Source organism: Peromyscus eremicus, chromosome 17 (genome assembly GCF_949786415.1).
Source record: "Peromyscus eremicus chromosome 17, PerEre_H2_v1, whole genome shotgun sequence".
In the NCBI taxonomy this organism is placed as follows: domain Eukaryota; kingdom Metazoa; phylum Chordata; class Mammalia; order Rodentia; family Cricetidae; genus Peromyscus; species Peromyscus eremicus.
In genome coordinates, this window is record NC_081433.1 from 49,886,592 (window position 1) to 49,900,432 (window position 13,841).

Below are 13,841 nucleotides of genomic sequence, written 5' to 3' on the forward strand. Positions count from 1 at the left end.
TTCCCAGTCATTTGCTTGCAGTCTCACTCAACCCAAGTTTTTAAACAAATAAGAAGCTGTTCAGCTCCTTGGCGTTTTGGTCGGAGGCAGTTTGAAGATGCACGCTCCTTCTGCGAGGATGGCGTAGAGCGGGGTAGGAGTGGCTTCGGAGACAGGTGTTCTTACATTTCCGTTCCTGACAGAAGGAAGGCTGTAGCTCATTCTTTAGGCACCTTCCAGACGTCAATCTTGGGGTAGACTTTCCCTCAGAACCTTACCTAAAACGCTCCCTCTCCCCTACACTTGCTTTTTCTCAACAAATACGGTGTGGTAGAGGGGGAGACTGGAAACCTGGAGCCAGGTGGCCAGGATGGAAGTGGGGGCCCGACCAGTGATTCTCTCTGTGACTATGGGCCTTGTCTTCCCATTGTTAAAACTATAGGTCCCTAAGAGCAGAGCCTGGCCCTTCGCGGTACCTGTGATCACGTCAGTACTACTTCCTCACGGCCCCTTCTGCCTGTGATCTTTCTGTTGGGGTTTCTGTTGTAATGATTAACCACTCTTCCCCAGACCCCCTGTCCCCATCACAGTGGGAGTCCCCGAGGCAGTCCTTGAACTATATATACAGCTTATTGCGGTTTCCAGGGTTCTCATCAAGTGTGGCTCACGGCAGCCTCTCAGGAAATACCGCTTGAATGAATAGATGGACAGTCTAAGAAATCGGAGAGCAAACCTCTCGAAGCCCCAACCAAACTAGTTTGTAGATTTTTGTTCACTTTGAATTTTTTTTAGCATGGACTCTCATCTTTTGCTGTCTGGCATATATTTTGTTCCTGGTTCATCTTGTCATTACATTAGGAAGTTACATGCCCAGGAACCATGGGGTAGATGTGTGTGACCCTGGTGAGGTCATTTGTTTTTCTAGCCCAGCTGGCCTCAAACTTGCAATGATTGCCCCCTGCCTCAATCCTAGGTTCCCAGATAGGTACCACCACATACAACCCTCCTGGGTGAGATCTTTTCCTGCTTTTCGTTTTGTTTTGTGTAACTAGGCCACAGTTGGGTAGGTGTGACGGTTGGGTAGGTGTGGTGGCATATGCTTCTAGTCTAGACAGGAGGGTCAAGGGTTTCAGGCCAGGCTGGGCTCCTAGCAAGTCCCTGTCTCAAAGAAATAAAATGAAAACAACAGCAACAAGTCCCTGAAAATAATAAATAAAATGAAAAATAAAAATGTAGGCTGAGTATTTAACTCCTTTAGAATCTTCCCAGGCTAAAATAGTATAATATATACTAATCATATACTAGATTAAATCTGGAACTTTTATTGTTAATAGAGAAAAAAAAATTCCTGGTAGAGGGCATGGTTGGGGAATTGATAGTCGAAGGTTGGGAAACTTCAGTTAAAAGGGATGAAGTCTTGAGGCTGTGGCTACACTGTGCTATCAGCTTTAGTAATGAGAAGTCAGATATGCTGATGTCAGCACAAATGGCTCCAGCGGGGACTCCTAGCACCTCCCTTGGGACTGGAAAGTTTGGGCTGTTGTTCTTGGTTCTAAGGTAAGAAGTGGAGGTTTGAGTGCACCGTTTGATGTTGCCAACGTGAGCTCAATAGAGCTAAGAATGGCGTTGTTGACTTTATTATCATTTACTTTGTTAAAGCCTCTCGAGAGAGAGAATAATAATAGCAGAAGGGCACAATAATAGCCTTTAATCTGATGATCAAAGAGTTGATTGAAGTATATAAAAAGATTTTCTATCGTTTATGTTTTTGATGTTTTTCCCTTTAAAATGAAAAAAAGCATAATCAATGTTTATGAAAGAAATTTAGGGAAATTGTTAGAAAGTTAGAAGGAGAATTACTGTATTGATTATTGTCAAAGTTTCTATTGCAATTCTGAAGTCAACTTATTTGTATAAGTAAACTTTAGAGATCCATGTGAGAAACCAGTAAGGGAGAATTACTATGTCCTCAACACCATCCTTTCTTCTTAGTTCTGACTGACTGGGTACCTTGGGTGTGCTTCTGGGGGCTTGTTTCCCTGCAGGCATGGGGGGCCACATCCCGTGGTGTGGGTGAGGTCCCAGCCTCACACAGGCAGTTGTTGCTTGTATTTCTGCCGCAACAATGAAAGGAAAATGAGCTTTGATTTCTGTGGTAGAGTTGGGAGCATTGTCCTGTGAGCTCCACTGGCAGTTCTATAGTCAGTGTGGCCAAAAAGAGACTTGCTTAGGTTTGGTGAGGAGGTTATATAGGGAAGATATACATATACACATCATAAATCAGAAACACCTATTATTAACAAGGAGGATACATTCCAACTATACATTTTTATTTTCCAGAACCTCATTACCAGACATAGGAACACAGTAGAGGAAATACATATATCCCAAGAGGGAAAGGGCATGGAAGCCACCTTCTAATTTAATGTTCCCATCAGGAAGGCATTCAGGGAGTGGGGAGTCCAGAGATCAGTTAATATTGAGTTCTCACTGCATGAATGGATGGTTCGCGATACCCCGGGCAGTTTTATAGGACATACAAGTGCAGATCTCCTGGCGAGCTTTAATCAGAGCCTTGGATGATGACCAAATGTTACTATCTAATAGTATCTAATATCGACCGTGATTCCCCGAAGGATCCCAGATTCTTCATCCTGGCCATTCCTCTGCCAGGGACAAGGACGTGAGCCAAGTGTGGCTGCTTGTTTTGGAGTCACACTTTGGAACAGCTGGCTTGAGTACCTGGGATGTTTCTTTGCCAGTGTCCCTATAGAAAAATCACCCTTTCTTCAAGATCCAAGTAGATTCAGGCAGTTCTTAGGAAGCCTTTCTTTCTGATTCTTCCATTCAGCAAGATACATCCTAGGAAACCCAATCCAAACATGCGTCACTTCTGTAATACTAACTTCGTACCATCCCTACAGGCCCGGCATGGGTTATGGCTCTGGGAATGAATGGGTGGGGATGATTCACTTTTTTCCTGGTTCTTTTGAGAATGCAGTCCCATACAGAATATTATTTAAACATTTTACTCCTATAATATTATCATAATCTAGAAAACATGGAGAGGATATGAAGAAGCTTCAGTGCATCATGTAGAAAACTAAATAAATATCCCTCCTTTTTTCCTCATGTTTTTACGATATTACATTGTTTTGTCTCTCCATGTAATTGTAGTACTATAACTAATGGATTTTAACTATGTAATAGGTAGACTATGACTTATTTATTTTTACCACTTTACCGTTTTAGACGAGTGTTTTGTTTAGAGCAGTTGCCGAGTGACTGGTCTCTTGTCTCACTTGCTTCAGAAGACATGTGATAACTAGCCTTCCTAATGGTACACAAAACCACCATACTGTCCAGCTTTGCTGAAGTGTACAGAGATTTTTTACTTTTCATAAAAATTCGAAGCCATTTTAAGTTCTAGCATGTGAAAGGTTCGTTTTCAGAATGATTAATTGCTCATCTTCAAAATCTGAGGTTGCCTTTGTTAGAGCAGAATTACAAATTTGTCAAAGCCATAATATTTTGATATGTGTTAGCTTTATTTTTAAAATACGTTTGTTATATTGTCATATACGTCCTAAATATTGCTGGCAACTAAGGGTTTACTAATCAAAAGTGGATTCGACTTGATCTCATATGGAGAAGACCTAAAGGGATTCTTCCTGCTTTTCTTGGCAGTATAGGTGTGTTGTGTAGAGATGGCTTGAACAGAACCATTCTGATGATACAATCATTGGGAGAAAAATCTTGTCTGTAGTGCAGTAGGGTGCTCCAGAAGAGTTTTTTCCTGGGTGTTGTAAAGCGGTGTGCCTTTTTATGATACAGCTCTCCCGTCGGTGTGCACCCGGGACACACACGTGCCGTGCGGAGCGTCTCTGTGAGCTGAGAAGCCGTAGACAAAAGTGCTGTCTCTGTGCTCATCACCATCACTTCTCTTCTTGTGTAACCCTTCCTCGTCCACCCCTGCACATCCCCGCAGCCTCACACTGTAGGAATCTAGGACAGGGGGAGTGCCTGCTCACTGATTTATTAACTGAGTACACATTGCTGTGGAATTTCTGTCTGTGTGTCATTTCTCATTGACTAATTTTACTTAGAATTTAATGACAATTCCATGCCCTTTCCCTCTTGGGATATATATGTATTTCCTCTGTTGTGTTCCTATGTCTGGTAATGAGGTTCTGGAAAATAAAAATGTATGGTTGGAATGTATCCTCTTTGTTAATAATAGGTGTTTCTGATTTATGATGTGTATATGTGTATAAAATAGAAACACATACAGACTGCAGGTATTGCCAGCTTCTCTAGGACATGGACGTCAACTGATCTCAATCTTCAAGTTGTGGGCTGGTCTCTCTTCCCAGCACTGTGATTAGCTGTGGATGGGTTGCTCCGGGACTAGTGGGTACCAGCACCTCCCGAATCCTAACTGGGGTTTGGGGTTGTGCTGGCATCTGTCTTGTGAGCTCTGCTGTGGTTTGACCGTGAGCTGTTTCTCCTGCTTATGACTTGCTGTCTTCCCCAGGGCTCTTGTCCTCTAGGAATCCGATCACATCATGTGTCTTTTCTGCGATGCATGCCACTTATTTTCTTTCCCTTGGTTCCTCCCTTAATATTGAGAGCATGATCTGCTTTGGCTCTCGTGAAAAATCTGTTACATGATTACACTCACCTCCGCTTGTGGCTCAAACCCCCACCCTCCCCGCCCTCCACCCTCCACCCCCAATACTCACCTACCTCACAGTCTTGGCTTGTTTGTCTCTGTAGTTAGTTCTTGGCCCCCCCGGGCCTGAAAGCAACATCCTGGTTGTCACTAACTCCTTTTCTTAGCTCTTCTCCTGTCCCCTGGATAACATCCACCACTATTTTTAATCTCCTTTATGATCGTTGCCCTTTTCATTTCCAAGGTGTTGGTTGGCTAGCTGTCTTGGAGCACACAGCAAGGTCTTCCGTTAGCCTGTGATCCGGAGTGCCTTGCAGTTTCCTTCCTGTGGCTGCTATTCTCTTCTTCGCCCTCCATAAAGCATAGACCACCCCAGCATGACCCCAGATGACTTCCGTGCTCAACCTCCAAATGGTTTTGTTATAATTGTTCGGTCAGGTATAGACTCGGGAGATTTTCTTAAAGCTTATTCTCTAGCTTTCTTTTTCTAAACAGAAAGTCAGCTGACAATGCCAAGCGGTTGCTCTCTGAAAGGCTCATGCACTCTCCCTGGGTCACCAAACGTGTCCATCACTCATTGTTGGTCTGTCTGGCCTTTATGGACTCACCTGCCTGTGCTCTGCAGACATGTGAATGTGTGTCTTCTATCGTTAGTGTTCGGAACCTGTTCGTTTCTGAAGACCTCATTTATCATGAGTCAGAGAGGTGTGTGGCTCTCTCCCATCCAGTGCTGTGCCTGGCTTATCATAGTCACTGGACAGCAACAAACTCCAAAACTGACAGAATGAATTCAACTCTCCATTTGTTCTGAGTCGAGGTCACTCATGGCCCAGGGGCTCTGGACCCGACTCAGAGATCTGCCACTTGGGTATTCTGAGGGGGCATTTGTGTTTGGGGTGAGGAAAGGGGTACTTAGAAATAAAACTTTACAGTTCATTAAATCCAACTTCATGTTCCATAAGAGAAATTGGAGGCGTGTACAGAAAAAGTGACTTGCCTGAGGCCACAGAGTAAGTGACTTGTAAGCTTGGACTCTGGGTCATTAGAAAAATACTTATGTGGACTGGATTTTACAGGTTGCAAAACATGTTAGCCCCTACTCGCTCCTGTGTGAGGCACTCAGGAGCAACGCTACCTTTACTTTTATACGGCTAAGAAGACTGAAGTCAGGATAGCAAGAGCGACTCAGGGTGGCTCAGCCAGTGAGCACAGAGAGCGGACCCTAGGCTAACCCAAGTTCAAGGCTCTTCCTGTGGTTTTTCTCTGACAGTTCCTGCTTCATTGGGTTTTCAATGGCATGGATCTTTCCCTTCAAAATAAGAAAGCTGAGAAGGCAAGTTCTGGTTTATTTATTTATGTTTTCACAGCTGGGCCCAACAGAAGTGAAGGCCGTCATGATAAACGAGGAGTTGCTCACTGACCTTCAGGCCCACTTGAGGGGTGCCGGCTATTTTGCAACCCCCCCCACTTTCCATAGCATAACCGTTGCTTGTCCTCCTGCTGCTTACATGAGTGCTTCTTGTCCTTAGGATTTCTCAGGGCTCAGGGAGCTTCGGAACTACGGGCTTTTCAAGGTCAAGGGTAGTTCAAGAGGTCGGGGGGTAGCCTTTGGTGGATAGCTCCCTTTGGCATGGCCTCTTTGCCCTTAAGTGCTTTCAAGAGACTAGAGCTGGGCTACCAACACCCACACATCATTGCCGAGCAAGCCGAGAGGTGGCCAGTGACCACAGACATGGGATATGAGTACTTGATTGATCTCAGGTTCAGATACCTAGTACCATTTTAGGAGTGAAAGCAGAACCTTGCATGTGTGTCTTGGTGTATTGTTCGTACTAGTTATATGTTGAAATGATACTATTTTGTTTATATTGGGCTAGATAAAATATATTATTAAGACTATCCAATAGCTTTTTCTCTGTATTCTTCTAAATGTAGCTATTTGGAAAATTATCTGTTAGATTTATATTAGACTTAAGTGGCCTAGTGTTGGCCCAGAGGCAGACTTCACTTCTGATAATTCTAAGCCTTTTTTTTTTTTTAATTCATCACAAGCATTTGTAGAGGCTTAAATGGCGTCCTAGTCTCGGGAAGGCTCTCTTACTAATTTTATAAAACTCCCAAGTAATCAGTCCTCTTGGTCATTCCTCTCCTCTGCGTAAGTCTTATAAATGAAAGTTAAGCTTGCTTTTTCCATTTGGGCAAACACAAAAACTCAGCACCCAAATTGAGGGGCTCAAACTAGAAGACTAACAGGGATTTGAACTCCTGATGCGGTTATTTCAGCAGTGTTTGCAAAGGACAGTGATGTGAGGCTAGATGTCGTCATTTCTTTTAAGAAGTTGGAAGTGGGCTTGCGTTTCTGTCTTGGCTTCTCCAGAGTGTTGGACCTGTCTGGGGGAAGAGACGGTGGACGTAGAACTATGCTGGGATGCTGAGGTGCTGCCTTTGTGAGCTGGTTTTCTAAAGGCTGTTTTCACAGCAGAGAGGGAAGGGTAGATTGTTATTTCAGCAGCGATGGGACAACTGCTGGGCTGTGTGAAATAAACCTGTTCCCGTCCCTGCCACATCATCCTTCCCACTAGCCCATGCCACAGAGATGGAAGAAGAAGTCTGATTAGAACGCTAGAAAAAAACAGAGTTCTTTCAAAAGTTAACTCTGAGATCATTTTTCTTTGAGACAGTCTCATTAAGCACAGTAGATAGTAGTATAATTTGGCCTAGAACTCTCTGGATAACCAGCCAGCCTTGAATTTTCAAGCTTCCTGTTTCAGCTTCCAAGTGCTGGGGTTATAAGCCTGCATTACCATACCCAGCTGTAATAAGAGCTTGAGAATATGATATTTAGTTGAATTGCTATAATAGAAAATATTGCTATGTTTGGAGTATAAAATAAAATTTTATTTATAAAATAGTAATATGAACCAATATTTCAATTTAGACATGTATACAAATGCATATAAAAATTCACATATATTAAATAAAGAGTAGTTTATATAACACAAAATATTTGTAATACAAATTGTAAAAAAAAATCAAAAACCTAATAGAACTATGGATAAAGTATGTAAATAGAAAACATTACAAAAAGAAAAGATCTGTTCAATCTCATTGAGAGAAATACAAATTAAATAATATGAAACAATTTCTTTTAACTAGCAGAGACTTGAACAATGATTTATAAGGTTAATATTTGGAAAACAGCGTAAAGGGGCGAAGATTGAGACTTTGGGATTCAATGCGACTACTTTTTCAAACGTTTTAAAATGTACACATTAATGTAACAGTTTCAACTTTAGGAATTTACCCCATGGATATGCTGCTACAGGCATGTCAACAATATAGTAAGTGATGTCATTTCCCCTACATGGTAGAAAGCCATGCCTGCTCCTGTGGGCGTGGGAAGACGCTCACGAGCTGTTAAGTAACAATGTGCTTTGCCTGGGTCATCTGTGGTAAAGAAATCAGGAAAGTCAGTGCATCTGCGGCAGCAGTACTTAATTCACAGAAGGTTGTGCTGTAAACCGCTAAAACATAAATAAATGCATCCGGAAAATGGATTGGGAAAAGACAGGCGTAGGGAGCCGGCTAAGAGCTTTGGTGTTTTATCTCATAATATTCTGTACAATTTACTTCATTTTAAAAGGTAACTAATTACCTTTTTGTTCTTTTGAGATGGCGTCTCACCCTGTAATGCAGCCTGGCTTGGAAATCACGGTGTAGACTGGGCTGTCCTTGAACTTGTGACATTTCTCCTTCCAGACTGCCCACCCCCACCCCAGTGTCACAATCACAGGTGTGAGCTACCAGGACTGCCTGTTTAATTACTTTTATAATACACTTTATGAGTTTTATTTGCCTTTGGGAAGAAAAAAGTCCAGTAATATTCTACTCCAGTGGATTATAAATTACAGCAGTTTCCTCTCAAACTTACTTGTATAATATCCAAAAGCTGGAGACTTACTCTTGTATAAGAGTTCTTATGAAATAGAGCCCATCAAAACTATTTTCCCTTTAGGGGAAAATGCTGCTTTGTCCTTTAAAAGGCCATATTCTCTTTAGCAAAGAAGTCAACCAGACACAAATACATTTTAATATTGCCTAGGATGTTTTGTGTTTGTTAACATTATGTTATCAATGTTTCCTCTCAGATTTATTTCAGGCTCTTCCTCAAAACATAGAAAAGAAGGCTGGGAATGTAGCTCAGTGGCATAGCACTTACCTCGTATGTATAAAGCCCTGCATTCAATCCGCAGTAACACAGAAGTAAATAAATTAGTTAAATAATGGGAAAAATATAAAAGTTCATGAGAAACTTAAGATCAGAAAATCTCTTTAGACCCTTCCAGTTAGCTCTAGAATGCTGAACTGTGCCCCACCTGAGTCTTATCTGAGGCCTTTATCACCTGCCGAAAAGAAGATCTTTTAGGGCACGCGTTTATTTTGCATGTGATGAGTGTACTTTTAACTTTAAAAGGTCACGGTGAGATAAATGTCAGGGGAAGCCCACGCCCACTGAGCTCAAGCAAAACATTCATAACTTTTCTCAAAATTCCATTAAAAGTTGTCAGGCCCTTGGCTCCCTGTTGTTACAAAGGCTAAGTTATACTCACAACAGAAGGCCTTTTAGATTTCTGCCCAATTTACCTAACACGCCATGCTGTAGCTTTTCATTTTATGATTTTTCTCTGGAATTTAGAAAAAAGTAAGGAGCCACGCTACTGATACCAACCTCCGCCATTCCAGAAAAATCTAAAGTGGTTTTAAAGGATGACAGCATCTTGCTAGCAGACATTCCTGTCACGTGTAAAAATGAAATGCAGGGGAAATAAAATAGGCTGTCTAGAGGGCTGGAAGTGAAACAGGAGATCGAGCCATATCCCTTCACAGGGAGAGAGCGAAAGAGACGTGAACGTTGTTGGCCTTCTTGTATTTACTCACTGGCCAGTGAGGAGTTGTGATCAGTTACTGAACAATGGCTACCTCGGGCACAGAGGTGGCCATCAGCTGTGCCAAAACTCGAATTGTGGGCCTTTGCTAGCTCACTAGTTCCACCACACCCTGTGAGGTCTACCTGCATACTCATGCTTTGCAAACAACTGTGTTACTCTGTGTGAGGCTTTGTGCCCACCAAACAATATGTCCATCGTGTCCCCCCCCCCCAACCCGGCAGCATTGTGCTCCATAGGCATAAATCTATTGGAAGGTAAGAGGGAGAAACGTTGATGGACAAGTACAGAATTAAACACACAGTGGGGTCCTTTGCCACAGTTGGAAAGAAAGAGCATTTGATTCACCAAGTAACTTGGATAAACTGCCAAAGGCAGTTGAGACCGAAGAGATTACAGAAAGCATGCCCATTGTTTTCATGTCAGTTTATAAATTCCTTCAGGGGCCTGGAGAGATGGCTCAGTGGTTAAGAGCACTGGATGTTCTTCCTGAGAACCTGGGTTCAATTCCCAGCACCCACATGGCAGCTCACAACTGTCTGTAACTCTAGTCCCAGGGGATCCGACATCCTTATAAAGACATGCATACAGGCAAAACACCAATGCATGTAAATTAAAAATAAATAAATCATTTTAAAAATAAAAAAAAACTCCTTCAGACTGTTTCTCTCCATCTATAATCTCCAGCATCTAGTAATTTACTTAGCATACAGTGTTCTCAAGTTGTACTTACACTTAATAGAGGGTGGATGTGGAAAAAGACATGAGATACTCAGTCTTATTTTCATGACAAACTAGCAAGACATTTATATCCAAGCACAGCATGTGGAAACCAGCAATGTTAACATGGTATTAATTATAACTGATACTTGGCTAGGAGAAACCCCAACAAGATTCACAATGTTTTTTTAAATTTATTTATTTATTTTGGTTTTTCGAGACAGGGTTTCTCTGTGTAGCTTTGGCACCTTTCCTGGCACTCACTCTGTAGCCCAGGCTGGCCTTGAACTCACAGAGATCTGCCTACCTCTGCCTCTCACGTGCTGGGATTAAAGGTGTGCGCCACAACCATCCAGCTAAGATTCACAATATTTTAAAGCAGGTGGTCAGGTGAGATGTCTCAGCAGGTAGAGGTGTTTACCACCAAGCTTGATGACCTGAGTTTGGTCACAGGACCCCCAGGTTTGAAGGATAGAACCAACTCCTGTAAGTTGTTCTCTGACTTCCACAAATGTGCCATAACACTCATATAGCCACCCACATATACACACAAAATATATAGGTGTATTTAAAAGAACAGGTACAGCTAATGATTTTGCCTCAGAGGTCATTTAAGTGTGCTATCAGATAGATGTGGTTGTTTCCTTTACTAATTTTTTGGCTCCCGTGAGAAAGATAGTTTATCCCATTTCTTACTCAACAGAACAGGCCCACAGAGCTGATTTTTCACACTCTGTTGTGCTGACTAGGCTCTTGTTGGGAGGATTTGTGATGTACAGATGGAGGTCATGGGCACAGAAGTACCCTCTGACTCCTTCTCTGGGACACTGCCTGGCTTTACCTTGCATGTGAGTCCTGAGCTTGGAGTGGGAAGAGAAGTAACTCTTCAGCCTGCTTGGCTGTGTAGGAAGGCTGACTCTGCCCCACGGGGCTCACTGCAGTTCACTGGAGGAGCTCTCAGAGCTGTGCCTCCCATCAGAATGACCAACATCACAATCACTTCTTTGGGGTGTTTGATTCTCTTGTACCCTGACTCTGAAGAGGGGGCACACCTAGATCAAAGTAGGGTTGATAAATTGTGGATCTCCTGGCCAAATGCCATTACAATGTCCCTTTTACAATGTTCCTTTACCCTTAACACATCCTAGTCACATCTTAATCAGCCACCTCTTCCTGACGTTCATCTACTTGTTGGTAAGGGAAGACTGCCTATTCTGGAAACTGTATCTCATGCATGCTCTTTTTTCAAAGGCTAAAAGAAGATGCTTATGTTCGAAAAAGGTTTGCCCTCCTCATTATGTCAGACAGACCATCTGACTTGAGTCCCCATGGAGCCACAGGAACAAATTACCAGTCGATTTACAGTCATCTGTGGATGCTCTAGGCTACCAGGCTGCAGTTAACCCTGCTTTTCGGCTGTGGGAAGCAGGTTCTATTTCCTCTTTAAATATTGACCCAAAGGATTTCTTCTTTCCTAATAGGGAAGACTCATCAATAAGGTGAGAACACATGGTTTGAACAATTGAGGTGGATGGAAACAAACAAACAAAAAAACATTAGATGATGTTACTTTGTATAAAGCCAGTCCTGCGGTGCTGAGTGTCATGTTGGGGAAACCTCCATTGTCCCTAACAGTACCTTTCAGAAGTATGTGGTTCCTTTTACGTTCCCTATATTGCGTTCTCAGTATTTTTGTGCATTTTGGAGTTTCTCATCGGAGGAGTTTCTAATATATGCAGCCTTTTTATCATCGAGGCCTTTCCGGAAATGTTTTGTTTCACCTCAGGGGAAACAGCCTCGTGTTCCCTTCTTTCCTGCTGATCTTATCCGTGCTCTTACTTTACCCTGAGACTTCTGATAGACTGAGTTAGAGTGCCAGCCGGACTGGAATTTCAGCTCTTACCTTGCACGATTTTGTGCACGATTTTGAGCGCGTATGATGATAACTGGCAAACGGTCTGAGGAAGGAAAAAAAAAAAACCTGGCAAGGATTTCAACCTGCTTTTGTGAGATTTTTCCCCAAAAATATACAGAGAAAAACAAGAGGAGTTAACTTGTTTGGGGGCACACCACCTGGGTGTTGCATGGTTTTCGTCTTTATTTCCTTGTTTGCTGGTACCCAGTTGTTCTTTCAATGTTCAGCTCTGAGCCCATCCTCATTTGGGACCGGCGTTCAGGCAGATCCGGCGTTCAGGCAGATGAATACTTGGATACTCTTTCCATTGCCCCTCCCTCAATTTCATCAGTGAGCTGAACTCTTTTATTACTGGCAAATGCCCAAGTTAAACATCCCCAAAATTCTTAGAAACCCGTCTTTATCTTCTCGGTCTTACGTTGGAACTATTTATTTTTAAGTTCAAAACTACCTGTGGCATAGAGACAGCGAGGTCCCATCATGAAGACGTTTCGCATAGAAGAAACGTAGCTTGCATCTGCGTTAACATAGTGGCTTTGAATTCTAGATTGAAACACATGGGGAGAAGAATTCTCACTGAACCCCCGAGAGCAGTCTGACCTTGTGTGTGTTCTTGATTCTTGATTCTGATTGCTTCTGCAGTTTAACTCCGCTGCCAAGCAGCTGATAGAGTGGGATAAGCCTCCGGTGCCAGGAGTCGACACCGCAGAATGCCCGTCGGCGACAGCAGCGCACAGCAGCGCTGCCCCAAAGCACTCGGACACCAAGAAGAACACCAGGAAGAGACACTCCTTCACCTCCCTCACCATGGCCAACAAGTCTTCCCAGGCGTCCCAGAACCGCCACTCCATGGAGATCAGCCCTCCTGTGCTCATCAGTTCCAGCAACCCCACAGCCGCGGCTCGCATCAGCGAACTGTCCGGGCTCTCCTGCAGCGCCCCGTCTCAGGTAACCAGGGCCAGGGTCCGCGCGGCAGGGTCAGCTTTCCCCGCTGCCTTCTGCACACTTGTCTTAGTGACTCTCCTCGCTGCTGTGTTAAAAACACCTGACAGGAGCGACTTGAGGGAGAAAATGGTCATTGTGGCTTACAGTTCCAGAGAGATGCAGTCGACCCTGATGGGAAAACAGGACAGGAGACGGATGACTCACCTTGCATCCATGCCTAGGAAGCTTAGCGCACACAGGAGGTGGGCTCCAGCTACCAAGCCTCAAGGCCCACTCCCAGTGATCCATTCCCTCTAGCTCCGGTCTCCTAAAGATCTTATAACATTCCCAAACAGCACCTCCGACTGGCGACCGGGTGTTCGAACACAGGAGCCTATGGGTGATATTTCACAGGCAAAGCTTAACAGTACTGTAAGTAGAAAAATGGAGAAGGGAAAGCTAGCTTGAGTGTATCATTCCCCAACGAAGGACCCAGAGGCAGTATTCGAACCCACAAAGTGTGTAAAATAATGCTATCCATTTCACAGGCATTCACTCAGTTTTGCAATACCACCCAACGCTATCCTGGGAGGTCACTATCACAGTAGTTTGATGCTCCCATCTCCAGCTTCTCACACCTTGGTACTTAGGCCTCCCATCCAAACAATAGAGCAAGAAGACAAAT

General features: G+C 43.4%; 1 protein-coding gene across 2 annotated transcripts in view; it reads left to right on the top strand.

The window, feature by feature from the left end:
* The window catches only part of Sh3rf1 (SH3 domain containing ring finger 1), a 161,151-nt gene that overhangs the window by 108,452 nt on the left and 38,858 nt on the right, over positions 1-13,841 (top strand). For both annotated transcript variants that reach the window (XM_059244219.1, XM_059244220.1), the window contains one exon: positions 12,875-13,180. In XM_059244219.1, coding sequence (XP_059100202.1) covers positions 12,875-13,180 — 306 coding nt within the window. The remainder of the gene's footprint in view (positions 1-12,874; positions 13,181-13,841) is intronic.